We start from the raw sequence: 27,205 nt of genomic DNA on the forward strand, positions 1-27,205 counted from the left end.
AGTAGACTTTGGACCTTAAGGTTTATGCTCTGGGAAGGTAACCTGAGTTGCAGAGATTTTTCTTTGGCTATGGGTGTATGGCTAAGGCTCTCTCCAGTTAGAACAGACACATTCACAAGGCTGTAGGCTTTATGAACCTCGCTGTAAAACACACAGCTCTAGTTCCCCGACTTTACCAGTTTTGGGTAGGATATGTAGCTCTGCCCTGTTTTTCAGGGTAAAAAGGGGTGAGGGTGTTCATTTTCTCAGAACCTGCTTTATATGTGTTAGGAATATTTCTTAGATGAGCCTCTCTCATTGGTAACAATCTCCTAGCCTATGGGCCCCTTCCCTGTGTCCTGCCTGTTCTGTACTGTAGGAGTCTTGCCTTTCAGGCAGGAATCACTGTCTAGTCTCCCACATCTCCTAAGCAGTAGTATCCTCACAGCCATTCTAACTGTCCAGTCTTGTTTGCTATGGGGAGGGGATAGCTTATGGTTTCAGAGGCCTTAGTTTATACTTGGCCCAGTCATTTTGGGGTCTCTGATGAGGCAGGACGCTATGGTGGCTTGGGCCATGTGGTGGAATAAAACTGGCTTATCCCATAGCAGCCAGGAAGCCGGCAGAAAGAGGAAGGGCAGAGACAGAACACATGCTTCAAGCTTGCCACAGCCACACGCTTCACCCAGTGGGGTCCCTCCCAACATTTCTATAGCCTCCCAGGAGCACACCAAATTATTAACTTTTTATGCTTATTTGTGTTGTGTGTTTCTGTGAATGCACATGTGCACAGCACAGTGTACTTGCAGCAATAATAAGGCATTTAATGAGAGTTAGTTCTCTCTTTCCACCAAGGACTGAGCTCAAGTCATCGGGCTTGGTAGCAAGCACCTTTACCCACTAAGTAATCTTATCATCATAAATTAAAAATCTATACATGGACTAATCTATTGATGAGCTTGAAGCCCCATGATCAGTCACGTTCTGCCTCAGCCTCTTGAGTATGTGGGACGTGCAACACGTGCCCCTTGTGCTCACAGTTTTGTGTCTTTGGAGACCTGCATATCACTGGGCTTTGGTGTCTGTGTTTATTTTGTTTTCTTTGGATACTTGCCATGCATGTGCTGAGATGGGCTCTGTGATGTGGTAAGTGTGCCCCCACCCCTGTTTCTGGCTTTTAGCTTCCCCTCCTGCTCATATAGCCTTGGGAATGGAGACATGTCCTAGAGTCCCTCCATAGCATGGGGTGGTGTTTGACACTGCAGCCTAGCAGGGGGCTCTGTCTTTCCCTTTTGGAAGGATGCAGCCAGTGTTCAGTTTCTCCTCAGACCTCAGACTCAGGTTTAATAAAGCATAACTTTTTGTTGTTCTGTTTAAGTAATTAGCCTGTTTTCTCTCTGTTTATACATTTCTGTGTTTATAGCACACTCTGTAGGCTTAACATGCCATGACCGTTCTTTCACAATATTAGGAACTGTTTCTGCTGGACATAATAGCATATGCTTTTAGTCACAGCACTCAGGAGGCAGAAACAGGTAGATGTCTGTGAGATTGAGACCAGCCTGGTCTAAACAGCAAGTTCTAGTCAAGCCAGGATTACATAGACCTGTGTCAAAACAAAGTAAAAACAACAAAAAGAAAAAAATAGAAAAAGAAGAGATTTGCCTAAACAAGCATTTATGGCTTTATATTTCTGCATGCAAGTATTTTTTATAGAGTACATAATGTTTTTTACTATCTAGCAATGTGCCTCATATAATTTTAAAAGTAAGTGGTAGATGTTGAGACTGGCCGGCAAACACCGTTGCTGGAAGTTCAGTGTTAAGTTTTGTGTGACCCAGCTGACCACTGACTGATCCCAGGTGACCTTTTCTTCCCTCTGTAGTCCCCGGCGGTACTTCCTGCTGTCCTCTCAGATGGCCATCCATCCTGAGTACAGAGAAGAACTAGAAGCCCTTCAGGCCAAACACAAAGAGTCAGTGTTGGTCCTAGACAAATGCACCAATCTCTCGGAGGGTGTCCTTCTGTCCGCAAGCGCTGCCACCAGCACCAGGTCTTTGATTACCCCCAAGTACTGCAGGTGAGGCCACTCAAGACCTTGCCAAGCTCAGGACAGGTTATGTGGAGCAAAACTGACCCCAGTACCAGAGCTGTTTCCATAAGTAACTGCGGTAGTACCCAAGGGGAAAAGATGCGGCTCCTTGCTGGACCTTGAGTGGATGGTGTGTTTATGTTGTGTGGGGCCACTTGGTCTGTAAGGGTTAGTAATCCTTTTCAGATACCCATTATACTTTAAAACAGATATCCTCAAGATTTCTAAGAAGCTGTATAGGCAAAGCACACAGGATGTATCTTGCTTTTACTCTTGTGTTCATGGGCTGGTCAGAGAAAGTGACGTTTGTAAGGTGGCCAGTTGCTTCTCTGAGCCATAACAGCCCACAGGTCCACAGTTGGCTGTCCCTGAGCATCCAGGTCTGTTCTTATTGCTCTGGCTTTGGGATTATTTTGTCATCCACAGCACACCCCTCACTTCCATCATGGGTATGTTCCTCTATAATTACAGGTAAAGTGGTCCTTTGGGGATGGTTTATAGGCAGAATATTTGACATCCCAGGGCATAGAGGGCTAGGAAAGGAGAATCAGAGCTTTGCTCATGTAAGTATTTAAAGTTGAGGCAGGTTAGTTCAAGGAGAGCAATCAAGGAGGTGAACTCATCTTTTTGGTATTCACATTATTTATTAATTTTTTAAATAGCCAGAGAGCTGGCCCATTGAGATTGTTAAAAGGTTCTCTTGATAAATGCTGTCTTCCTCCTGAGTTTCTGACTAATAATGGTGGAGATTGTGGCAGTGTGTATAGTAACCTTTGTCTGGACAGGAAGAACTGTCGGCATGTGTCCACATCTGGCAATGGGCTTCTTGGGTATGCAAGCTGCCCACTTGCAGCCCAGGTACCCTAGCGCATCTCGCCCCTCAGCAGCTTCTCTCCCATATTAAATCCAAAGGCATTTGGGAGATTAACTTTTCCATTTTTTCCCCTGACCTTCCCCTTTCTATAATGTTATTTTTAAACAAAATTTTATTAGATTATTTAGTGTGCACATATACATGTGTGTGTGTTGCATATGTGTACACACATGCCATAGTACAGTGCATGGAGATCAGAGGACAACTTGCTGGAATTAGTTTGCTCTGTCTGTTCTGTGGATCTCTGGAATCAGACCTCGGGTCATCAGGCCTGGCAGCAGTGTCTTTGCTGGTTGAACCATCTCGTTAGCCTCAATAGTACACTCATGTGATTCAGTAATTGATGTGGGATCCCCTCTGTATGCTGTGAATATGTTTTATTACCATTGGTTATTAAAGAAGTTGAAAAGCCATGGCTTAGTAGAGTAAAACCAGGTGGGAAATCCAAACAGAAATATAGAGAGAAAGTAGGCAGAGTCAGGAAGATGCCGTGTAGCTGCTGAAGGAGACAGACGCCCTGGAACTTTACCAGTAAGCCATGAACCTCATGGTAAAATAAAAAATAATAGAAAAGGGTTAATTTAAGATGTAAGAGTTAGCTAGAAATATGCACAAGCTATTAGCCAGTGTTGTAATTAATACAGTTTCTGTGTGATTATTTGTGTCTGAGTGGTTGAGAAACAAACAAGCAGCCTCTGCTACAAGAAATCAGTTTCAAGATATAATTTTCTTTTTCAAAATTACTCTTATTTTATGTGGGGGTGTTGTAGGGAGCGGACCCTTTTGTTCTGCCAGCTAGCTTACACCCAAAATAACCACACAGAAATTGTATTAATTAAATTAACTGCCTGGCCCATTATCTCTAGCCTCTTATTGGCTATCTCTCACATCTTGATTTAACCCCCTTCTAATAATCTGTCATGGCTTACCGGGAAAGACTCAGCATATCTGATTCTGGCGGCTCCACGGTGGTTCTCCCACTCTGCTCTTCTCCCAGCATTCAGTTCTGTCTTCTCCGCCTACCTAAGTTCTGCCCTATCAAAAGGCCAAGGCAGTTTCTTTATTCAACCAATGAAAGCAACACATAGACAGAAGGACCTCCTATACCATGGGGGGAATGGGGACACAGAATTTTTTTAAAAACAGGGTTTCCTTGTGCAGCCCAAGTTGACTTTAAGCTCACTATCCTCCTGACTCCTCTTTCCAAACACTGCAATTACAGATATTAGTCATTTTGCCTGGCTTTTTCCCTGACTTTAAAGATGAGGTCATGTTTTCTTTTTTTGTCCTTTTGTTTCCTCCTAAAGAGACAGAAATCGGGGAAAACTGGGAGTAAGAGAATTAGGACCTCATTTTGGGGTGCAGTGCCATGGCACCTGTTCTTCCTCTGTACACTTACCATTTTCCCACATTGAGAGGTATGGGAGAGTGAGCGAGGAAGAGCTTTTTTTGAGAGTTCATTTTGTTGGTCTTGTCTCTAGAAGCTATCATTTTAATGCCTTCTCAAGGCTCTGTGTACCTTTAATGAATAGCTCCTGTAGGCAGACAATGCTAGTGCCTTGGGGACTGAAAGAACAGAAATTTCAAACCTTCCTTATGAGGACCCTCTAGAGGGTCTGTCTCATTGCAGGCTGGGCTGAGGTCCAGGATAGGCATTATTGAGACCACATGCTACATATGTGTACACAGTTCATGGGTGCTGATGGACACCAGGACCTCATGTGGTCACCTGATCAGAAGAAGCCTGTGATGCTGCTCTTAACATGTGTAGAATGCCAGCCCTGGTAGCACTTGGGTTGCACTGAAGATTTAAGGTAGGAAACCCTGTAGCCAGCTGAACATTTCCTGTTTCACAGGTGTGAGGTCCTTTGGCAGTCTCTAGCTGTGTTGCCACTGCTTAGCCTTGGGGGAGATGCCGTAATGTGCAGGCATCCAAGTAAGTGATGCTAGAGACTTCTTTGTAATGCTCAGCATTCTTTTTTGTTGCTGCAGGAGGCTACTTTTTGTGTGGTCCTTCGAGGAGCTCGGCTGGGGCAGGCAGTGCTGAGTGATGTGTTACAGGCTGGCTGTGTCCCAGTTGTCATTGCAGACTCCTATATTCTGCCTTTCTCTGAAGTTCTTGACTGGAAGAGGTAGGTATACTGTCTAGTGAACTGTAGCTGGTGGCCAATATTGGAAAGTAAAGCCTCTCATTGTGGTACATTGTGGTACATAACCGGGTTTGAGAACTGCAGGTGGCGGGTACCTAACTTGTAAATCAGAAACATTCCAAAGGGTGAAGCTTTTGAGCACTGTCAAGAATGCCACAGTGGACAATTCCACACTTGATATTATGTGATAGCTCACAGTCAAAATACCGATGTCAGGAGATGCAGAAAAAATGGGGTGGAAGAAAAGATCACTATACCTGATGCACACGCATGATATTCTCATAATGAAGTCCATTATGAAAGAAACAAGCAAGCAAATAAACATGTCCTTGAGGGTGGCCAAGGCCGTGTGAGTGTGACACACACTGCTTGGCGTAGTTCTTCTAAGTGTTGCTTGTAGCCCCAGATTGGCCAAGAGGGTTCAGATGCCAACACTGAGCTCATGTGCTTGGTGGCAGCCATACAGTCCTCCAAGAAGGAACCGTTGCCACACCGTCTTTCCCAAGTCATCTGTGCATTCCAAAAAGATTAAAGTAAAATCTATATCTATATATAGATATTGAAGTATAAACTTTTATAGCCACTTAACTTTGATAAGAATGGCAATTAAAGGATGCTAGTCTACTATAAATTACATTCAGGTTGTGTGCGTAACAAATGCACAGAACATAAACAAATCTTCATATTTTATTATGTTCATGCAGATATTCCAAAATCGAAGGTATCTTGGGACTGGGCCTAGGGTAAGGGATCCTGGCCACTATTGCTTTAGCCTGTTTGCAGCACTGGGGCCTAGGGTAAGGGATCCCTGGCCATTATTGCTTAGCACATTGGTTTGGTTTAGAGCAATTCACAGAGTCCAGTGGGCCGAATGCACAGGCTGGCTGTTGTAGAAAATAAAGTCTTATTGAATCACAACTGTACCCCTTCATTTGTGTGTTACTTGTGAAGTGCTGAGTCATTGTGGAGACTGGGTGGCTTACAGAGATACTTATTTACTGGTTCTTCCCACAAAACAGTCGCCACCTCTGGGCTGGAGCAGCCTAGACACAGCTGGAGAGTTTCCTCTATTCATACTGCAGTTGAGCCAGAGCTGTGGAGTTGCCATGGAGCTGCACAGTGTGATGGCTACCAGTGGGGAGAGAGCCTCTACTTCAGTGAAAGCTTGGGAACTCCAAAACAGAGGGACAGATGCAGTCCCTGACTGGTTGTGGTCGCAGGAATTGCCCCTGGTCACATGTGTTATTTCCTCAAGACTGGTGGCAGACTGTTAAAATTTAATTTCCTTGCTGTATGCCCTTCATCTTATGTCTTTGCTAAAAATATTTAATTGCTTTCTCCTCTCCCAATTCTTATGATTGTTTATCCAAGTCCAATAGCATAGGTGTTTGAACAATTTGAATAGTACCAATCAGCTAACCCTCATCCGTCTTACGTTTATTAGAAAGCCTACTGTTTATAAGATGGTATTTTATAATCCTGCATCTGATGACGTTAGAATATAAGGGTAAAAGAGCCAGGGATTTAGGGACAAATGCAGATCCTGCTTGATTGTGTTCACTTCTCTGGGCTTTACTTCCCCATAACCTCTCCAAGTAGCACGACCAACTGGAAACAGGGTGTTCAGATATCTGAGCCTATGGGATGTAGTGTTCAAACCTTCATCAGCACTGTCAGCTATAGGTTTTTTCTTCTTTTTTAGCAGATTTTTTATTACTTTATAAATACTACCAATCCAAATCTCTACTTCCTCTCCTCCTCCCACTTCCCTCCCGCTCACCCCACTTCCCCTCCTCTTTCCCCCTCCTGTCCTAAGAGAGGGCAGGGAATCCTGCCCTGTGGGAAGTCCAAGGCCTTCCCCACTCCATCGAGGCTTAGGAAAGAATGCATCCAAATAGAATAGGATCCCAAAAAGCCAGTATATGCAGTAGAGACAAATTCCAGTGCCATTATCATTAGCTTCTCAGTGTGCCCCAATTGTCAGCCACAGAGGGTCCAGTATGATCCCATGCTCGCTCAGTCCCAGTCCAGCTGGATTTGGTGAGCTCCCATTAGGTAAGGCACACTATCTCAGTGGGTGGACCAACCCCTCGTAGTCCTGACTTCCTTGGTCATATTCTCCCTCCTTCCACTCTTCAACTTGACCTTGGGAGCTCAGTGCAGTGCTCCGATGTGGGTCTCTGTCTCTATCTCCATCTGTCGCCCGACGAAGGTTCTATGGTGATATTCAAGATAGTCATCAGTCTGACTATGGGACAAGGCCAGTTCAAGCACCCTTTCCTCCACTGCCCAGGATCCTAGTTGGGGTCATCCCCGTGGACACCTGGGAACCCCTCTAGAGTGTAGCCTCTTGCCTACCCCAAAATGGCTCCCTTAATTAAGATATCTTCTTCCCTGCTCCCATATCCATCCTTCCTCCATCTCAACCATCCCACTCTTCCAAGCTCTCCCCAACCCTCTCCTTCTCCCTTCTCTCTCTCCCTCTCCCCTTTCCCCCACCCCACCCCACCCCTGTGCTCCCAACTTTTGCTTGGAGATCTTGTCTGCTTCCAAGTTCCAGGCAGATCTCTATTTGTTTTTCTTTGGGTTCACCTTATTACTTAGCTTCTCTTGGATTGTGAACTATAGGCTCAATGTGCTTTGTTTATGTCTAGAATCCAGCTACAGGTTTTCCAAGAGGAGCCAGGTTAGGCCTTTTTCAAGGAAGCTCTCTGCTTAGTGATGTGAGAGCAGTGAACTCACAGTCCCAAGATGCTGTGATGTGATTGGTCAGATTCTGGCTGGGCAGTACAGGAGAGTGGTGAGAGCCTTGCAGGGCAGTGGTGTAGTGGGTGTGAAAGGGAATTTCTATAGCTTCAGTGTTGTGTTATGGGTGAGCAACAGAAGGGCTCTATGCGTGGAGTCAGGAGTCTGAAGTCAGATAACCAGCTCTTATTGGCTAGCTTTGAAATTATGGCAGATTGGCTCATCTCTTGGTTCTCAGTCCTGTCTCTGCTGCAAAAATTGTTTACTTGTTCGGCAGATGTCCTGAAGTCCTGACTGTGGGACCAGCACACTGAGTGCTCTGGGCACGGTGTGGACGGCTTAACACAGTGGGCAGGAGTGGGAGCTAGATTTCAATGAGCATTTTTATGCAAGTGTGTTATACCCTGTGTACACTGTCCTTCTGGAAGTCAATGCCAGTCTCCCCTTCTCACTCTACACCCAGTCTGTGAATGAATCCCACAAGATGTGGGGCGTAGGGCACAGGGTGGCCCTTTGCTCTCCCCAGCTCCACTCTGGTGTAGCTCTGCTGCCTCTGCAGGAGTTCCAGCCCTTCTTCTTGCTCCTGTGCCTGCTTCCTGTCACTGGCTGACCCCGTAGACAGCATGAGCCTGTTGGAGCTTATTTAGCTTCTCAGGCCTTTCTGCCTCACCTCCTAGTGGTTTTCCCATCTCAGCACCAAGTCCTCCGTGGCTTCCAAGGTCCTGTGTGCATCACTGCAACCTGCCCTCCCCCTTTCTGCTTGATCATGTTCTCCTCCATCCTGTTTACTCTGCAGCAGCCACAGGGGCCTCCTAGCTGTTCCTGGACGATGCCCAACATGATGTGTCCTCGGCCTCTCACTCATTAGCCCCGTGCCTGGAGCTCTCTTCCCACAGACCTTCTCATGCCCTGTTCACCCCTCTTCCCTCTGATGTTCTCTGTTGAATTCCCAATGCCCAGAACATAGTGGGACTGTTATAAGTAAATGCTAAATCAATGGATGGATTTGTGTAGAGGCTAAATGGGGGAAGTAATTGTTAATTCTGGGATTGTAGAGCAGGGTAAGGAAGAGTGGACAGGGAGGACATTTCCCATGCAAAGGCTCTGTGGTGAGACAGAACTTGCTGTGGTTGATGACAGTTATGGCAGGGAGGACAGAACAGATAGGGAAGGACATAGAGCTGAAGGAGTTTGGGGGGGGGGGGTTGTTACTGCTCCCGAGAAGGGAACGGGACAGGATATAGTGTTGCTTTCTGGGAAGGTCTGTGCACATGTAAATGGTGCTGTTGTCTCCAGGGCATCTGTGGTAGTCCCAGAGGAAAAGATGTCAGACATGTACAGCATCCTGCAGAACATCCCACAAAGGCAGATCGAAGAGATGCAGAGACAGGTAAGAGGCCAATGCTGAGACACCTGGCTGGGGAGGGGGTTTGGGAGTGCTGGAGCAGTGACTTGGACACAGTGGATCTTCAGCCAAGTGCACGGTGGGGCTGTGTCTTCACTGTATCTGCTACTGACTAGAAGCGAGGGCTAGGCGAATTAATGAGGAGGGTTTCAGGCTCTGCTGGGGGGACCCACTGCTCTGATGTCAGGGTGCCAAGTGATCGCAAGTAACAGCAACAAAGACAGCCAGAGAAACGGGGCAGCATGTTTGGTTGTGTGCTAAGGAAGACAACCTTTGTGGCAAGTGGTCTTGTCCTCTATTTGCCTTTTTCCTGCCTCCCTCTGCAGACCTCCCTTGATCTTTTGACACCCTGTCTGGGCTGTGATAGCCTGGAAAACTTCACTGGGTTCCTTTTGGGTCTCATTGCTCTCTCCTAAAGAAACCTAATGGGGCTTCATTGTCAGGCAAGTTAAGGAAATCTCAAAGATGGCCCTGAGGCTAATGCTGTGATCATCTCTTCTGTTTCTTTTTATGGATTTTTATTTTAATCAGAATTATCCACATGGGCTAGAGAGATGGCTCAGTCAATAAAATGTTTGCCACAAAAGCATGGGGATCTAAGTTTGTATCCGTAGGACTCAGTGAAAAGTCAGGCTTGGTGACAAAGACCTCTAACTGTGAGGTGCTAGGGATGTGGATACTGGCTCATCCCTGAAGCTCATTCTAGTGACAGGCGTAAGAGAAACCTTGTCTCTAAAAAATAAAAATAGGGAGGTGTCTTAGGGTTTCTATTGCCGTGAAGAAACACCATGATCACAGCAACTCTTATAAAGAAAAACATTAATGGGTTTCGTACAGTTCAGAAGTTTAGTCCATTGTCATCATGGCGGGACATGGTGGCATGGAGGCAGACATAGTGCTGGAGAAGGAGCTGAGAGTCCTACATCTTGATTTTCAGGCAGCAGGAGTCTATGTCAACACTGGGCGTAGCTTGAGCATAGGAGACCTCAAAGCCCACAGTGACACACTTCCTCCAACAAGACCACCCTATTACAACAATGTCACACCTTCTATAGTGCCACTCCCTATAAGCTTATGGGGACCAGTTACCTTCAAACTACCACAGGAGGAGTCAAGGCTTTCCTTGACTGACCTGATGTTGTAGACTTATGGCCTATATACTCACACACACACACACACACACACACACACACACACACACACCACACACACACATTTGCATACACATACACAATGCATACATACATACACACTTGCATACAATGCATACACGTTCACACATGCATATACACATACACACATACACACATGCATACACACATACACATACATATACGTACACACATATATACACACATGCATACATACATACATACATACACACACACACACACACACAGGAATGGACAAGGGAGATGAGTGAGAAGAGACTTGGAGATTCTCAGTGTACAGCCCATGTCTTTAACCTGGCTTCTCACCTTTGGCCAAGTGGCCAGAGAACAGACTATATGGATAAGAGTATGTAGTCACCCAGCTGCGGCATGAGGGGACCCAGAACTACCTGCTTCCTAAGTGCATTCTCAGCCTGCCCAGCTGTTGCCCACCTTTACTCTGCTCAGCCCCTTCTGGTCCTGCAGCACGGGGTACAGCATCCATGTACTGTGGATGTGTTTTCCAGTCTCTTTACCATGTGCTGTTGGCATCAGGTAAAATTTCCCATTACTTGTCACTCCAGGGGTTCAGGAGAGAGGGAAAATGGCTGTACGTGGTCCTGCTCTTTGTACTTGGATATTTGTGTCAGTAATTTTTCATCACTGTGACAAATACTGGAGGTGGTTACATTATAAAGAGGAAAGGACTGCTTTGGGCTCAAAGTTCAGCAGACTCCAGACTGACTGGGTAGAGAAGACAGCAGGGTGTGGTGGAGTACAGAGCTGAGCAGTTCCCTTTGAGGACCATGTGAAGAGAGGAGAGGAAGGGCTGGAGCCCCGTGGTATCCTTCAAGGGTGCATCCCTGTGACCTGAGTGTAGACACACCCCTTCTAAAAGCCCTGCTGTCTCCTCCTGCTGCCTGTCACGAGCCTTTAATACAGGCTTCAGGCTTTGGTGACAGTGATTCTTCACCGGGGTGAAATGCCAGCTGTATACCCTTCAGCTAGGCTCTGCCTCCTGTGGGCTGCAGAAGCCCTTCTGCAGAGCTTTGTGCCATCCTAGTGGAGAGCAGGTTGCTGATGCTGACAGCCTCCCCCTGGCTTCTCATAGCTGGGAGTTCCTGGCTTCCTGCTGCTTCTCACCACTCACCTCCTCTGAGCTAGTGAATCTGAGGTCAGTTTAGAGATTGCTGTATTTTCACCACAGACCTGAAGAATGGGGAAGACTGCCCCTTGACAAGTCTGGATGTTTGTATTCTTCATGCCACTTTTTAGAAAGATCCACCCTCCTCTGACTCCAGGACTGAAGGCATTTGGCCCCACAGCATACCTGATGGTATCTTTGTTTGCTAGATTAATTATAGAATCATACACTAAATAAGATTCCACCGCAAATAAGTTTGTACTCTAGGAATGTTAGGAAGAAACTGGGCCTGGGCTGAATATGAACATGTTCTGTCTGTCCAGTCAGTCTCCTCTCTGCCCCTCCAACCATGTGTAGAGAAAGAGACCACTTGCATTTGGAACAGAGCGTCTCCCGACAGCCCACAGAACGGCTCAGGGGTGGAGTTGCCGGCCTGAGACTGCCTGACTTGGAGTTAGTTGTCAGTGGCAGGCTAGGAGTCACTGGGACAGCTGAGCTGGAATGACCGGAGGACGCGTAGAGCACGCCGCTTGTTGGTTATTGAGTTTGAAGATGGGCACTGGGCCCTGGATCTGTCCGCACTAATTGTGCTACCTTCTAAGCATGGAGCTGTCTAGACTTGATTTTAGCATCTGTGCAGTGAAGGCTTAGCTACTCCTCTCGTGCTCCAGGCAGCCATTTGACAGCTCTGTGGAAGTCTTACCTCTAACAAGAGCGTCACCATCCCAACCAGCACTGATATTAAGAGGTCTTCCCTCCCTGAATACATCAGGTTATGAGGGCCCCGACCTCCTCTGCTGGTGGACACCTTCCTCTATACCAGGTTCCCCTTCTCACTCCTCCCTGCTTCCAGTGCTCGTTTAGCTGGGACTGCTCCCTGACTGTTCAGAGTTCCCTGAGGTAACATCAGCCTGCCTACCTTTCCTGTGGATTTTATGTTTGCCTAAGTGGCCTCTTTTGTCTCCCAACCCCGCATTTCTGAACTGGACATAGTCCCAACTAAACATGCTTGAAATAATTCCCAGTTTGAATATAAAGGCTGACAAAATTTAACTCTGGCTAGAGACCCGTAGCACCATCCCCTCCTAAAATTGTAACAGCTTCTAATGTCTCTTGACATTGCCACACATTCTCCTTAGGTGGGAGCAATCAGCTCACATTATCTGAGAGCCAGCAGTCCACTGATAAGCTGTCTTCTCTCCATTTGGAGAGTTTTAGTCAGTGTCCTGCCACTATAAAGCAGTATCAGAGGCATTGAGTTTCCAGGAAAAATTCAGAAGCTCACATCTGATGTCTGTCAGCTGACTGGTCTGGTCTGTGATGAGGGCTGTCACTGTTAATGCCGGGGTAAGTGTCATGAGAGAGCTAGAGGGGGACTGAGCTCCACGGCTTCCTTTGAGGGCACACCCCACTGACCTGAGAACCCCTCACTTGGCCTCACTTCTTTAAGGTCATAATGTTTCCCAGTGCCGCCATCTTTGGGGGACCCAGCGTGTGTGTCCCTGCTCTGTAACTGCGCGTGCTGTCCTTTGCCTTCCCCATTTATGTCTGTGGATTGAGCTTGACCTTGGGTGGAGTGTTAAAACTGCTCATAAACCTTGGCGAATCCTCCCTGGGGAGCTCAGCTTCGGGTCTTTCTGTAATCTAGGCATATGTCTCCGCAGTCCTGGAGCCTCAGACCTCCAGGTAAGGGGTCCGCAGGAACTGACACAGGGCCTGGGCATCCTGAGGTATTCAGAGCTGGAATTTAACAACTGCAGGAACAGTTGTTGCCAGCAGGGGTCTCCATCCACTGTCAAGTGTCTAATATTCCTTCCAAGGATTTAAATCTGGGGGAAATCCCAAATGCCAGGAGCTGCTTGCTTCTCGGGGGACCATTTTATTCAAGTGACAATTCAGGTATTTGCTCTAGCAGCATGGGACAGCACCCAACACACACACACACACACACACACACACACACGCATGCACGCACGCACGCACGCACGTGGCAGGTGAGAAGGGGTAATTAAAACAATAGAAAGGCCATAATCTGAGTACACTTGTTATCATCCTGATTGTCCTAAGAGAGAGGCATGGAGGCAGCCATACCCAAGGACATGACTGGAGCGCTGATTGGAAGCCGGTAGTTAGGAGAAAAGTGTCTCCGGCAGATAGTCCTGAAAAGGCCCTTCCTTCTGAGCAGTGTGAGCACACACACTTGGAAAGTCTAGTGGCGACTGCACGGCTTTAGGAGGGAAGTTAAAAGCAATCCCTTCAGTTAGTGCCGTGACAGCTGGAGCAGGACCTTTATTGTCCTGCGTGCTAATTAACTAGTTCATTGACCTATTGAAGTCCTAATTGTTTCTTTAGGGAGAGATTATGAGCCACAATAAGGCTCTTTGACTCTGCCTAGGGCAAAAATCATCTTGAGGTGCAGTGTTTACCCTCAAAGCGGCTTTCAAAGATGGCGGTGGAGTTCCAGAGTACACTCAGCTGAGATGGGAAGGATGGCATTCAGGCTGTGACCGCTGGGATGGGCATGTGGGCTGGGAGGTGGCCTTCTGAGGGCATGTGGACTGGGAGGTGGCCTTCTGAGTACGTCTGAGAGAGGAGCTTTGTTTTGTTAAAAGGCAGGAGGAAATTTGCAGCTCAATGTTCCTCTGCTGTCAAATGGCTCTTTTATACCCCCAGTCTCTCTTGAATCACAAGACAAAGCATGCGGGCTTGGGTCTCAGGAGGCTGGGGAGATGCTGGACTGGCTAGTCAGAGATGTTTGGGGGAAGGGGGAAGGTGTAAGTAGACCCCCAGTTTATCTATTGAGTAGAGTTCCCAAACACTGTTTTATTGGTCAGTGGCTCCCCTAGCAGTGACCTCTAACCCCAGCCACACTAGGAGGTGGAAGTCAGGAGCCTGCTTTGCCTTTGAACTTTCCTTTTGTAATCAGTTGATTTGGGGCCTTTGAGGTGGTGGGGGCCTTAGCGGCTTGCCTCTAGTCACCAGCACTCAAGAAAGGTCAACTGTGAGTTTCTGTTCTGTTGTATCTCAGTATAATTTTGTGGGTGCCTAGTAAACACGCCACATGTCTGTGTTGCAGAGAAGCCTTGGATGTGAACAAACCACTGCTTAGCAAGCAAGCCCAGCGGTGCAGCACCCTTCTGCACTAGCACTTTAGTAAGGATCCAGACCGAAGAGGAGAGCCCGCGGGGCAGGAGCTGTGCCTGTGCCCGTGCTCTCATGCTTCATGTGTAGGAGAGGCCCCTCGAGGGCGCTCTCGTTTTGCCTTGTTTATACAGAATCTCCACGAATTGAATTTCAGTATTTGGTTTCCATAGCTATAGTTAGTTGTTTAGATGCCACAACCCTGAAGGGGAGGACAGTGGCACAAATGGCTCTCTGAGATGGGTTGGGATGCTCAGTGTGGTGGACAGAAGCCCAGGTAGTTTTGCAGGCTTCCTGTAGTGGGTCTGTGGACAGTTCTTCAGGGTATAGTGCCTTTGTTTTGTTCTTCTTGCTTTGCATTCTCAGTTCATATCAGTTTATATACTGTCCCCCAAAGCTGTAATTATTGGGCACCTCAACTCCTTACATTAGAGTTTAGTCTGTTAAGCATTTATAATTTTTTAAACATGGGATCATCTGTGTCCTACAAAGTTGTTTTTTTGTTTAGATTATTTAAGTTCTTTCTTTTTGTTTAGATTTCCTAATTTTTTTTAATGCATGAGAGTGTTTTGCTTGCATGTATGTGTGCACCACCTGAGTGCCTGGTGCCATGGAGACTAGAGGAGGGTGTCAGACCCCTTAGAATTGTAGTTACAGACAGTTGTGTGCCACCCTGTGGGTGCAGGAAATTAACTGCTGACCCACCTCTCCAGCCCCTTAGTCTTCTGTTTTTAAGTGTTCTGTGATTCCGCAGCTGCCCAGATCCTATGTGTTAGCTGAGGATTCCTTGTGTTGCTGGCCCAACTGCTCTGTCCCTAGTGGTTATATGGTATAGTCTGTGTCCATCTCTCCCTCACTCCCACCCCAGCACACCCAAGTTTACAAAGCAGACTCTCCATAGGAGGGAGATGGGCTGTTAACAGAGCCATCCAGACTCCACAGCCCGATGCAGGTGAGGCATACATTGTTCTGGACAAATGTGCTCAGACCCCAGTGCCATTTGGCCTGGTCTGTGGGTGAAGTCAAGCTGCATTTCCAGCCATTCAAGCTGACTTCTCGCCTTGCCTCGCCTTCTTCCCCAAAGTGGGTGCTTGAGACAGTTCCCCTGGAAATGCTTTAGGAAGAAAGGGTGCCATTCTCATTTCCAGTGTCAGTGCTGTAATTTGTGTGATTCTTACCTCTTCCCCCACCTGGGAAGTAGAGAATTCTTTGTTTCCATAGGTGAGGGCCTGAGCTAGTGCAGAGGTGCAAAAGCCTGTTCTGCAAACCTGCTGAGCCTAGTTCAATCCCTGGGCCCACGTGGTGCACGGAGGGCGCCAGTTCCACATGTAATAAATAAACAAGTAAATTATAATCTTGTAACTTCATACATACACATATGTATTTATATAATAAATAAATTGGTAGATTATACTCTTGGAATTACAAACACTCACACATATACTCTCTCACATGTACACATATAATAAAAAATAAGTTTATTATACTCTTGGAACTGCACACATACACACACATGCAGAGACAGCACACACACATGCATGCGTGTGCACATACACGCTAGCACACACACAGAACTATTTCCCTTCAGTCCTGACAAGCCAGACTTTCCAGTCTACTCTTGAAAAGCGTGGTGCTGGCAGTGTAGCTCAGTGGTAGCGCGCTTGTGTCGCATGGCCGGGCCCTGATTTCAGACCCCAGTGTGACCAGAGAAGAAAACTGCTACTGAGTCCTTTCCCCTCCGAGGGAATGCTTTCTGGGCTGGAATCTCCCCTTGAAAGAGTAGTGAGTTCTGGTGCCTGGAGGCCCTGTGGTCCGGGGAGAGCCTCTCTGAGCAGTACCACTTGGAAGACTGGCAATGCATATTTTTTCAGTAGTACTGTGTATTCCGTGTTTGAGTTTCCCCATGTATGTAACCCCACACTGAGGGACCAATCTGTGCAGTTGTTTAAAGCAGGGTAAATAAGGATGGGTTTAATCGGCATCTTAAGGAAGAACATTGCTCTGTGTGTATGTTAAACTTTTTTTTGAAACTTTGGTATTAGGAACCTTGTTGGAAAAAGACTTTTACCAAGTATCTGATCGGAAGCCAAGAAAAGCCTTTTAATAGGACTGTCTCAGATTTATAGTGCACTGGGGCTGGAAATAAATTTTCCTGTCTTTAACTTCGGACTGATTTGCAGTTGTTTGGTATAGCTTCTGAGATTTAAATCCTCGAGGTCCAGATGGAGAGACCATAAAGCTGTGTTCTCTGGCAGCCTTGGTATGTCTTGTCCATTTGCGAGCATAACCAGGTAGTGTCACAGCTCGGCTGGCTTGCTGTGATACCATCGTCCATTCATTGCTTTGGATTTTCTCCAGAAATTCACTTACCTATCAAATGAATTTATGTGGGTGTATATACTTAAGCGTGTAGTGTGTTTTGTGTTTGTAAGTGCACATGTCTGCACATACATGTGGAGGCCAGAAGTTGATTCCTGGTATCTTCAATATTACTGCCCCTCTTAACTTTTCTGAGATGGGGTCCCTCATTGAGCTCAGTGCTCACCACCGGTTTCACTGGCTGGCCAGAAAGTCCCAAAGAGCCTCTTGACGTTGCCCTCACTCCCACGCTCACCCCAGCCTCCAGGTAAATCTATTCTAAGCACAGATTTTCTTCCCAACATTGCCTTAGCAAGTAAAGGAGATTAAAGAAGGCCTTGTGTAGGAGTGTGGCCTCTTCTCTCACAGGGTACCTTAAGCTACTGGCACAAGTAACAACAGTGATACAGGAGTCACAGGCTCCTGAGTGCCCTCAGGAGTGACTCCTCAGGAGTGAGCTTCGCCACCGGGCCCTGTGCTAGAGAAGAGGGGCTGAGCTGTGAGTCGTTATCCTTCTCTGGAGATCTGGTAGATCAGGGACAGCTCAGTACCAGCAGCAAAGAGCTTCAGAGTGAATTAGAAGGCAGGGGGTGAGTAACATTTGGTCAGAGGGATGGTGTGTAAGAAAAAGGGGAGGCTAAATAATGAAAATTTTGTAAAATTCAAATCTTAGACATTACCCAGGCATTCCTCAGACTTCACCAGTGCCCAGGGAGACCTGGAGACCTGATGACCCTGCGCACACAGCTGAGAGCTAGAGTGCTGGGACCCAGGGCTCATGGCGTCTAGTCGGGTATTTTGCTTTTTGTTTTTATGTGATATATGGCAGTGTTTTATATGTGATATATGTGATATATGGAGTGAGCTGAGGTCAGTTCAATGGGTCACAGCTGGCATCTAATTGAGAGAGAAAGACAGAGACAGAGACAGGACTCAGAGACAGAGACAGTCAGAGAGACCGAGAGAGACAGAGAGACAGAGAGAAATAGGAAACTATCAGAGTGTTATATAGTGAAAGCAATTATTTCCTGAAACATAGGCTTTCTTCTTGAGTTGGGCTAGGGCTATATCTCAGTGGTCGACAACTTACCTAATATGCACAAGGCCCTGTGTTCAATCCTTAGCACCAAAAAGTTAAAAACAAAAACAGAACCAGAAAAACCCGTCTTAACTTGCCATAGAAAGCAAATGTATGTGTTTTAGCCATGAGTTCCGATCCAGAAATGTTTTGTGTGGCAGTGAATTCAGATCCTAAGCTCCAATCTGCTGATGGGTTCTGACCATGGCCTGCTCTTAAGTTTCCAGGCTTCGGCTTTCCAGTCCTAACCTGAACTATGGAAGACTGCATCCTAGAGGGTTCACCCACCAAATGGGATCATGTACTTAACATATGTGGGCTCTGGTCCCAGCTCCGTGCTGGTGGTCATTCAGGAACTTCTGGGGTCTGCATTTGAATTTGGGAAAGGGCCTTCTGGTAAGAGCGTGGTTTTCAGGAACCAGTGTGTTAGCAGCGCGGATGTACTATGCATTTGCTTCTGGGCTTGGACACTTGAAACAGCATCAAGTCCTGTGGGTCGGGCATGGAGGGAAGGTTGCCTCTGTTCCTTTCTCAGGATCAGCAAGGCTCCCAAGGAGCTAAATGTCACTGACTCCCTAGCTGGCCTTTGTGTTTTGATCCAGTATTATGACTTTCTCCCCTCTCCAGAGAAGTCAATTTTTACTGCGTTTTTCCTTCATCGTCTCATCTCTTCTCTGCCAAGTCATGATTTTTATTCATTTTAGAGAGGAGGGTGCTAAAAAATTTAAAAAAAAAACAAAGTAAATATCAGAGGAAAATGAAAATGAAAATTAGCATCTAGGTAGTGGGCAGCAGTGAAGACCTGGCTTGGGTGGGTGTGAGTACATGCAGGGACTTTTCCTGGGGACTCGAGAGGACGGTCACATTTCTTCAGAAGCAGCACTTGTCACATCCTGCTGGAGAGAGTGGGATTCCGGGCCGGATTTTTCTCTACTTTTCTCTGCTTTTCCCCTTTCTCTCTGTTCCCTCAGCCCTCCGTCTTCCACCCCTTTCTTGCCAAGGCAGTGCTATCTCATATTTGAAATCCCACTGGAGAGCAGAGACGAGTCTCAGCCCCCAGACACTTCGGGCCAGGGGCTAAAACACTCCCATAAATCTGAGGCTCATTTTAGTGCCATGGTGAAGCTGTGCAAGCGGCTGGTCTCTGTGGCCCCTGCCCTCTCGCTTTACGGGCTGCTTTGGCTCTTCTCTATAAAGAGGCCCAGTGGAGTCATTTGGACATTCTTATCAGTCTGCTGACAGCTATATGGCCTTTCTGCTGAGTCCTCGAGCTCAAACAGGCGTGCGAAATTTTTGATATTAAAATTGAAGAAAACTAGCAGGCAGAAGGGACTAGGTCGTGCAGTGGTGATTGGGGGTGAAGCAAGGTTAGCCAGGCCATTAACTTCTGTGGGTGTGACCTCACTACTGGCCACTGGTAGGGAGATAGCCAGGATGAGTCTGGTGTAGAAAGGAGCTTCCATCTTTAAACCCATGCTGACAAATGCTCTTCCCCAGGCAGCTTGCCATCCTGCTGGAAGGTAGGCAAGCCCAGGGATCTGGGTTAGCCAGATTGGTGGCTGTTTCTTTCCTAAAGGCAATGTCTGGCCAGTTGTAGCCTGCTGTCTGTATGCCCACAGCATTGCTGTTATTGGAGTTAAAGGGACATTGCTGAGTCCGCTTCCCGCCCTTTAGACCCCATCCTTAGCCATCTTCCCAGAGTTTTTTGTGGGGACCCCAGGTCCATCAATGTCTGAGCCTTCTCTCCCTCCCCTGCATGGAGAATAGGCTGGGAGCTGCCCCTTCTTCACCCTTCCCACTTTCCCGTTTTTTCTTTGCTGGAAAACTCTTGTGGCCAGCAACTGAAGGGAAGGAAAAGCCATTACCTGGACTGAGGCCAGTGGCTTGATGAGAGCTTCAAAATCTTTGGCATCTCCTGCCCAGAATGCTTTTCCAGGCATTTTGAGCCTAGCATCCTTCCCCTATCCTCCTCCCCCGCCTCTCTGCTTCCCAGCCTTACCAGCTGGGAAGGGTGGGAGTCCTCTGTCCCTCTGTTCTTCTGACAGGGCTCTAGAAAAGAGTTAGTGGTGATAAGCAAAGTCCAGTAGACATATATTTTTAACCGCTCTGTATCCCTTTCTGTTATAAACACATTTTTCCCTTTTCTAGTAGTTTTCAATCATGTTCAGTTAAGAGAGTCATTTAGTTTGAGGTTGAGACAGAAAACAAGGAGTATTTGTGGTGTGGTAGTCAGACTGGCATGTAGCTGTAATGTAGGGTTGAGCCAAAGTCAAAATGCTGGTCCTGTTATTTTTCATGCAGCTCCTAAAAAGAGAGTAACTATGGACAAAATCTAAAGCATGACTAAACCAGAGTCTTAGACTCAAATGGTACAGTTACTTTCTCTCTGTTTCCAACTGAGAAACTGATAGCCTGTGGTTTAAGATAATGAAGTAGGTGTAATATCTTATACCATACTTTCAAATTTTTTAGAGCCAACTTAGTTTATTTTATGTGTATAGATAATTTGCCTGCATGTCTGTCTATGTACCATGTGAATGCCTGGTGCCTGTGGAGGTCAGGGGCAGTATTGAATCCCCTATAAACAAAGTTATGGATGGTTGTGACCTGCCATGTGGGTCCTAGGAACAAACTGGGGTCTTCTGCAAATGTATGAAGTGCTGCTGGCTACTGTATCATCTCTCCAGCACCCTCTTGTATTATAGATGACCATACAGAATAAATGTAAACATGAGTTGTAAATATGTGGGTGAGCCCTTTCTTCCAGGAGTTCAGGGAGGACCAAGTGGCCAGTGTTTCCTCCGTGGGCATCAGCAGGAAAACTGTGTCTGAAACTAACCACAGGTTAATCCCTCATAATGAATCCACAACATTGGGGCTGGCATCAGGAAATGGCCTCCCTAATAAAGAAATTAAATATTAATTTGCAGCTTGCATAAGAATTGTCTTTGGGCTAGTGTCCCAGAAGGTGAGATTTGTTAAATTTCTGAGAACTCCTTATAGGAAATGTCACTGTGGATTTTGTGAATTCATTATGTAACTACTTAGAAAAAGATCTTGCAAGAGGTTAGTTTGTAGATGGTTGAAGTGATATTTGGTTTATTTTTTAAGTCTTCAGTAGGAGCTAAACTGACTCATAAAATACACAAGATGGCCCAATGATGCTTAAGACACTACTATCTTTGACAGCAATTGAAGTAAAGAATTTTTGTCTATAGTTACAAACGCAAAGATTAAGTATGGGTATGAATTGCAGGAACTTAGAGAACTTGAAATTGCATACTTATTTGGGACTGATATAATTTGTAATTTTATAATACTGTGATTCATCTTATTAAACTGGGTTGTGGGTCTTTGGCGCATAAGACGATGATTACATGCATTTATTTCACTGTTGTCACTTAAAGTCTGCTACTCCTGAGGAGTCCAGGAGTGGTGGCAGTGTAGCTCCCTCTGTAAAGCATTCCTGACAGTGTAGGGCTCTTTAATATGAACACTTAAGGGCTAACTTGTTAGATTTAAACATGTACGTTCAGGTTGGCATGCTGCTTAGTGGGAGTGTGCATAGTGCAGGAGTCCACAGGTTCAGTTCCCCAGCGCCATTATCTAACTGTGCTTACTGTCTGTGGCAGTAGGGGTGTTAGTAGTGACAACGTGCTTTGCTGGTTATCTTTCACATCCCAGTGCTTTTTCCTAGAAGGAATAGCGTTTTCTTTTTAAATGTTTGAAGTCCACATTTATATTGAGGTGAATTTAAATTTCAGCCTACTTGGATCCGGCCTTGAGATACTTGACCAGATATCACTTTGTGTTGTAGAAAGGTTCTTGAGCTTTGCTTGTGACTTTGAGCCACAGGCAGGAGTTGAATGTCACTGTGTGACATTCTGAGAAGGGAACAAGAAACCCCAGAGCTGGTGAAACTTGGGAGACTGTGGTGCAGCCTGTAGACAGCCGGCTGACTGTACACTCTCTGTGCTCTTCAGCTGAGACTGACCAGTCAGACACTGATATTTCCCTGGATCTACTTCTCCAGCAATCTCTAGGCAAACTGCATATGATGTGGCCACATTATAGTCTTGGAATCTTAAGAGCAGAGAAGAACATAGCTTTCTTAACCACTCAACTGCTGAAGTGATTTTTAGGGGTTAGGTGTAGGGGGGCTCAGAATTCCCACTGTGAAGATCATTCTGGGCCATGGTTTGGACAACAAGGATCTCTTGAGAGGTCCCTCTATGTAGATGGAAGTTTATGTCCCACCTGGCCCTGCAGTCATTTAGTCCCAAAGAAACACACAAAGGCTTATATTAATTATAAACTATTTGGCCTATTAGCTCAGGCTTATTGTTAACTAACTCTTTTAAATTAACCCACAATTCTTGTCTATGCTTTGCCATGTGGTTTGGTATCTTTTCTCAGTGAGGCATTCTCATCTTGCTTCCTCTGCATCTGGCTGGTGTCTGACTCTCTGCCTTTCATCTCTCCATAATTCTCTTAGTCTGCTTGCTCCACCTATATTTTCTGCCTGGCTACTGGCCAATCAGCATTTTATTAAACTAATACAAGTGACAAATCTTTACAGGGTACAAGAGCGTTACCCCATGGCACCTCTATAATGTGCCATGGGCAGTCTCTTGAGGCCCTTTTGTAATGGGCCACAGTTACCCCCACTCACTGGGGTAAAAAGAAAGCCATCAACACAACACTCTGCTCAGAATCCTGCTCTGGGGCAAGGACTTAGGACTTTTCCTTCTGAATCTCCAGCAGAATGTGTCTTGGCCAAATTTTATGTGAAAGAGATCAGAGGTTGGCTCTCTAACAAGCAGCAGCAGTTCATAGAGGATCTGGGGCCTCTGCTCAGGTAGACTGGTGTAGACTGCTGTGATCATTGCATCACAGGAGCCTTTTTTTTTTAAAATGTGTGCTATAGTGGAAGGGGCAACGGGGGGGGTAACCTGACTGCTGAATTTATGTTCATACCAGGAAAATGAACTTGCCTAAGAGTATCTCCCTGCCACTGTCTGCAGCTGCTCTCTAAGGAAAATAGAAGAGGGCCCCATGCCAGTGTGGTAGCTTTAGGGGTGAGCAAGCTTTCAGTTGTGCCCTCAGAGTCCCTTGGCATGGTGTGTGTATGTGGTGTTTTAATTAACAGGGGCAGACCTTTCAAGTGGGCCTGCTTGGAGAAGGGCTTGTTTTATATTTACCTTCTCTAGTCAAACAAACACATGCTTTCTTTCTCCTGGTTTTAGCATAGCAAACATGGGAAATCTCACCCCAGGCGGATTCCTTTATAGCTGGCTGACCCAAGTTGTACTCTTATTTGTTTATTTTTGATGACAGACCTTGATTAAAGGTTTCCAGCGCACCTTTCAGCTCTTTTATGAAGGGAGCTGGGAGAGGCACTGCTCAGCTGCTGGGCCTGAAGAAGCTCCCTATCTGGCCTGAGAACAGTGGGATTTGGAGGCAGGATGACTCCAAAAACTGAGCAGGCAAGAATGCAGTCTCTAGTCTCTTTGTTGAGAGAGTTGACCAAACATAATTTTATTGGTCAGTGGCTCCTGCTTTAGTAACCTTTCACCCCTGTGGCTCTTGAAGGTGCAGGCCATTGGCCAGCCTTGCCTTTGAACTCCTCATGGCTCCTGCCTCCTCAAAGACTCCCAGTCAGGGCTTGTGTTTTGCTTAGGACCTCGCCTCACAGCAGGGTCTCAGCAGTTGCGAAAACTGATCCACCCTAAAACCGTTGACATATTTGAAGGTGATACCCCTGGGACTGGAAACCTATGGCTTTCTATTTCAGGACCTGTCTGTCACATGTCAAGAAACATGACTCAGGCTTCCCCCTTTCCCTCTCTAGCCTTCTTGTTTCCCACAGGACAGGAGGTCGCTACCCTGGGGTATTTCCTAAGAGTGATCACAAAGCCTCTCTTACTGTTTTCTCCCAACTTTCCCCAAGGCGTTTATTCTGAGAAAGTTGTTGTGAAGAGTGCATGTGAATACTAAGCTGTCCTCAGTGTCCAGGATGTCACTGATGGTGCAAACACCAGGGCTTACATGCTTTGTCCCGATGCCTTCATAACAAGTCTGAGTCATAAGATAGCCCAGCGGTCCTCCCACTTTCAGGAACAACTCGATCTTGCAAGAGGACAGAAAGAGCAGGGTTTCCCTCCCACCTCTGCACAATTCCTGCCCAAGGAACAAGAGTCAAAACTTTGTTATTTAGAAGCAGCTCTAGGGGTACATGGATATTAGATGATTTCAACTTAGCATCTTTGACAAGGAACTAAACTTGTCTTTCTAAAAATATTCAGTAGAAAATTTACCTTCTGCTCATGATGCCTTTAGTCTAGGTGAGGTCTTGAATGGAGGGGCCTAAGTAGAGGCTCTTTGCTTTTTCTAGAATACAAACAGCATACTGTTGATAATTACATTGTCTTTAGCAGAGAAGACAGGACAGTGTGTCAGGGTCTGTGTTCAAAGCAAAGGCTATACTGTGTCTGCTTTTGAGCCCTGCCCTCCTGTGTATTGCAAGGAGCCGCTTGTTGTTTCCTGGCCACCCTAAGGCTAACTTAGACCTGAAATAATCATACAGAAACCATATTAATTAAATCACTGCTTGGCCCATTAGCTCTAGCTTCTTATTGGCTAACCCATCTCCATTAATCTGTGTATCACCATTTGGCTGTGGCTTACCGGGTAAAGTTCATAGTGTTTATCTCTGGCAGCTCCATGGCTTCTCTCTGACTCCACCCCTCTCTCTCCCAGCATTGAGTCCAGTCCTCCCCACCTAGCTCTGCTCCACCCTGCCCGGCCCTGCCAAGGACTCAAAGCAGCTCTTTACTCATCAATGGTAATCATAGCACACAGAGAGAAATCCCATGTCACCTCCCCTTTTCTGTTTAAATAAAAAAGAGGTTTTAACTTTAACATAGTAAAATTAGATATAACAAAACATATATCAAGCAAGAATTACAGTTACAATATTTGTATCTATCTCTTATCATAACTAAGGAAAACTATATCATTACTATCTACTCTTCAACTCCATCAAAAACTCCAGAAGGATGTAATATTACCTAAGTAAACAGGAAGTGCATTATAAGCAACTTCTATAACTCTAAAATTGACAGAGACATCTCACTGCCTGGACAGTCACCCAAAGTTCTTCTGTACCATTGGGGCATCCATCTTCAGCCTACAGGCTCATAGTATCCAGCAGACTTTTCATGAAGCAGGAAATTTGAAAGACAGTTCCACCTATATTGGCAGTTGGCCAGTCACTTTCTTCTGTATCCTGCAGAATGTCTCACAGACTCTTTCATGAAGCAGGAACCCCAAAGGATCATCTCACCTTTAGGCAAGTTTAGCAGTCATTTCTCTGTGGGTCCTGCATGTCTAGTTCAGCAGTCCAGACAGGAGCAGTTTCTTACCCAAATGGCTAACCAACTCCATAAGGAGCCTCTTTGATGCCCATCTTCCTCTTGAAGTAGCTTGTGCTGCAAGGAGCAGACATGTCTCATTGTCATGAAAAGTCCTAAGTTATTAAAATATTTCAAATGCCATATTCTGAAGGTCTCTGAAAGATTTGAAGAATTCCCATCTAACTGAACTATATCTCTGTATATCTAGAAAACCTAACTAACATGACTACAAGCTTGACTATTATAGATGACTATCTAGTAACCTATATTTCTTAATTATACATTACATTTTTAAATGAGCTACACAAACACAATACCTTAATCAAGATCAGAAATACATATACATATACCAAAATTAACCTTAAATTTATATCAATAAGCCAAGATCCATACAATGCAAATTATTCATATTTATATTCCCTTTTAAATGTAAACAAACATTTATAGACAATATTTGGGAATATGGGCATAGTTTCTCCAAACTGCTTCCTGCTGTTTGGAGGGTGCTGTTAATCAGGTCTTTCATGGTATATCGCGTGTGCTAGCTTCATCTCAGTCGTCAGTTGGGTGAAGTAATTTTTTGAGGGTGTTCATGGCATCCTTTCAGGGGGTCATGCTCTATCAAAGCACATTAGTCTGGAAACAATCGACAGATCCTCTTTTCCAAAGCAACATATCCTTAGACCCAAATTTGGAAGTCATGGTACCTTTATAATATACATGCTGGTTTAGCTTAGCAGCCCATACAATGAAATATCTCTCTGTACTTAGCTCATTTATAGTAAAAAAAATTTTAAAGATAACACAGTAATATAAATAATCCAAACTCTCTGTGAACTATCCACTTTTACCTGGCTTATTTTTCTTTACTCCTTTTAATCTATGACTGCCTGTACTCTGTGTCTTTAAAGACTTTGTTTTATTTTTTTAACTATTTACTTTTTTATAACTCTCTGTACTCTATTTCCTCTCTCTCCCAAGTCTATGTACATTTACCCAAAACTGTGACCCATTTATAGGTCTTTTTTATCTGGATTTATCTTTATTGCATATCTGTAATTATTTTCTGACCAGAAGCGCTTCTTAATATGCTAAGCACTTAAGAATCTAAGCTGCGACATTATTAGGGTACATATGGTATTGTCTGCTTGCCTTGCCCATTCCAACATGGCAGAGCTGCTCGCTGCTTCTGAGAGCCACACACACCATCCCAGTTCCAGGCAGATAGCAGGTCCACATTGCCATCAAGCAAGCTGCGGCACACTTCTCACAGACTCCATCCAAATGCTCTGTCTCCTGAAAGAGTCAGAGTTTTCACTGGCAGCATGGCCCAGAAAGCTAGCATTTCAAAATGATGCTGCTTTTTTCCTGCTATGGCTGAATCAGAAAAACTTCTGTTAAAGGAGCTGTGGCAAGGTGCCAGCTGAAAAAAAATGCTACTAATCTTTGTTTTTTGTGTCTAGAGTTCCTTTCCAAGCCCTCTCAGGTTTTACGTGGATTTAGTCCACCACGTTGGAGTGCCAGTTGTTGCATGGAGCTGCTTGTTGGTTCCTGGCCACCCAGCTAACTTAGACCTGAAATAATCACACAGAAACCATATTAATTAAATCACTGCTTGGCCCGTTAGCTCTAGCTTCTTATTGGCTATCTCTTATATATTAATTTAATCCATC

General features: G+C 45.7%; 1 protein-coding gene across 1 annotated transcript in view; it reads left to right on the forward strand.

Moving 5' to 3' along the window:
- Ext2 (exostosin glycosyltransferase 2) overlaps positions 1-27,205 on the forward strand; it is a 132,690-nt gene that overhangs the window by 16,555 nt on the left and 88,930 nt on the right. Inside the window, 4 exon segments of the mRNA XM_038329603.2 lie at positions 1,865-1,998; positions 2,001-2,059; positions 4,938-5,077; positions 9,137-9,230. Of these exon segments, the coding sequence (XP_038185531.1) occupies positions 1,865-1,998; positions 2,001-2,059; positions 4,938-5,077; positions 9,137-9,230 (427 nt within the window).

Source organism: Arvicola amphibius, chromosome 5, assembly GCF_903992535.2.
Source record: "Arvicola amphibius chromosome 5, mArvAmp1.2, whole genome shotgun sequence".
Lineage (NCBI taxonomy): Eukaryota > Metazoa > Chordata > Mammalia > Rodentia > Cricetidae > Arvicola > Arvicola amphibius.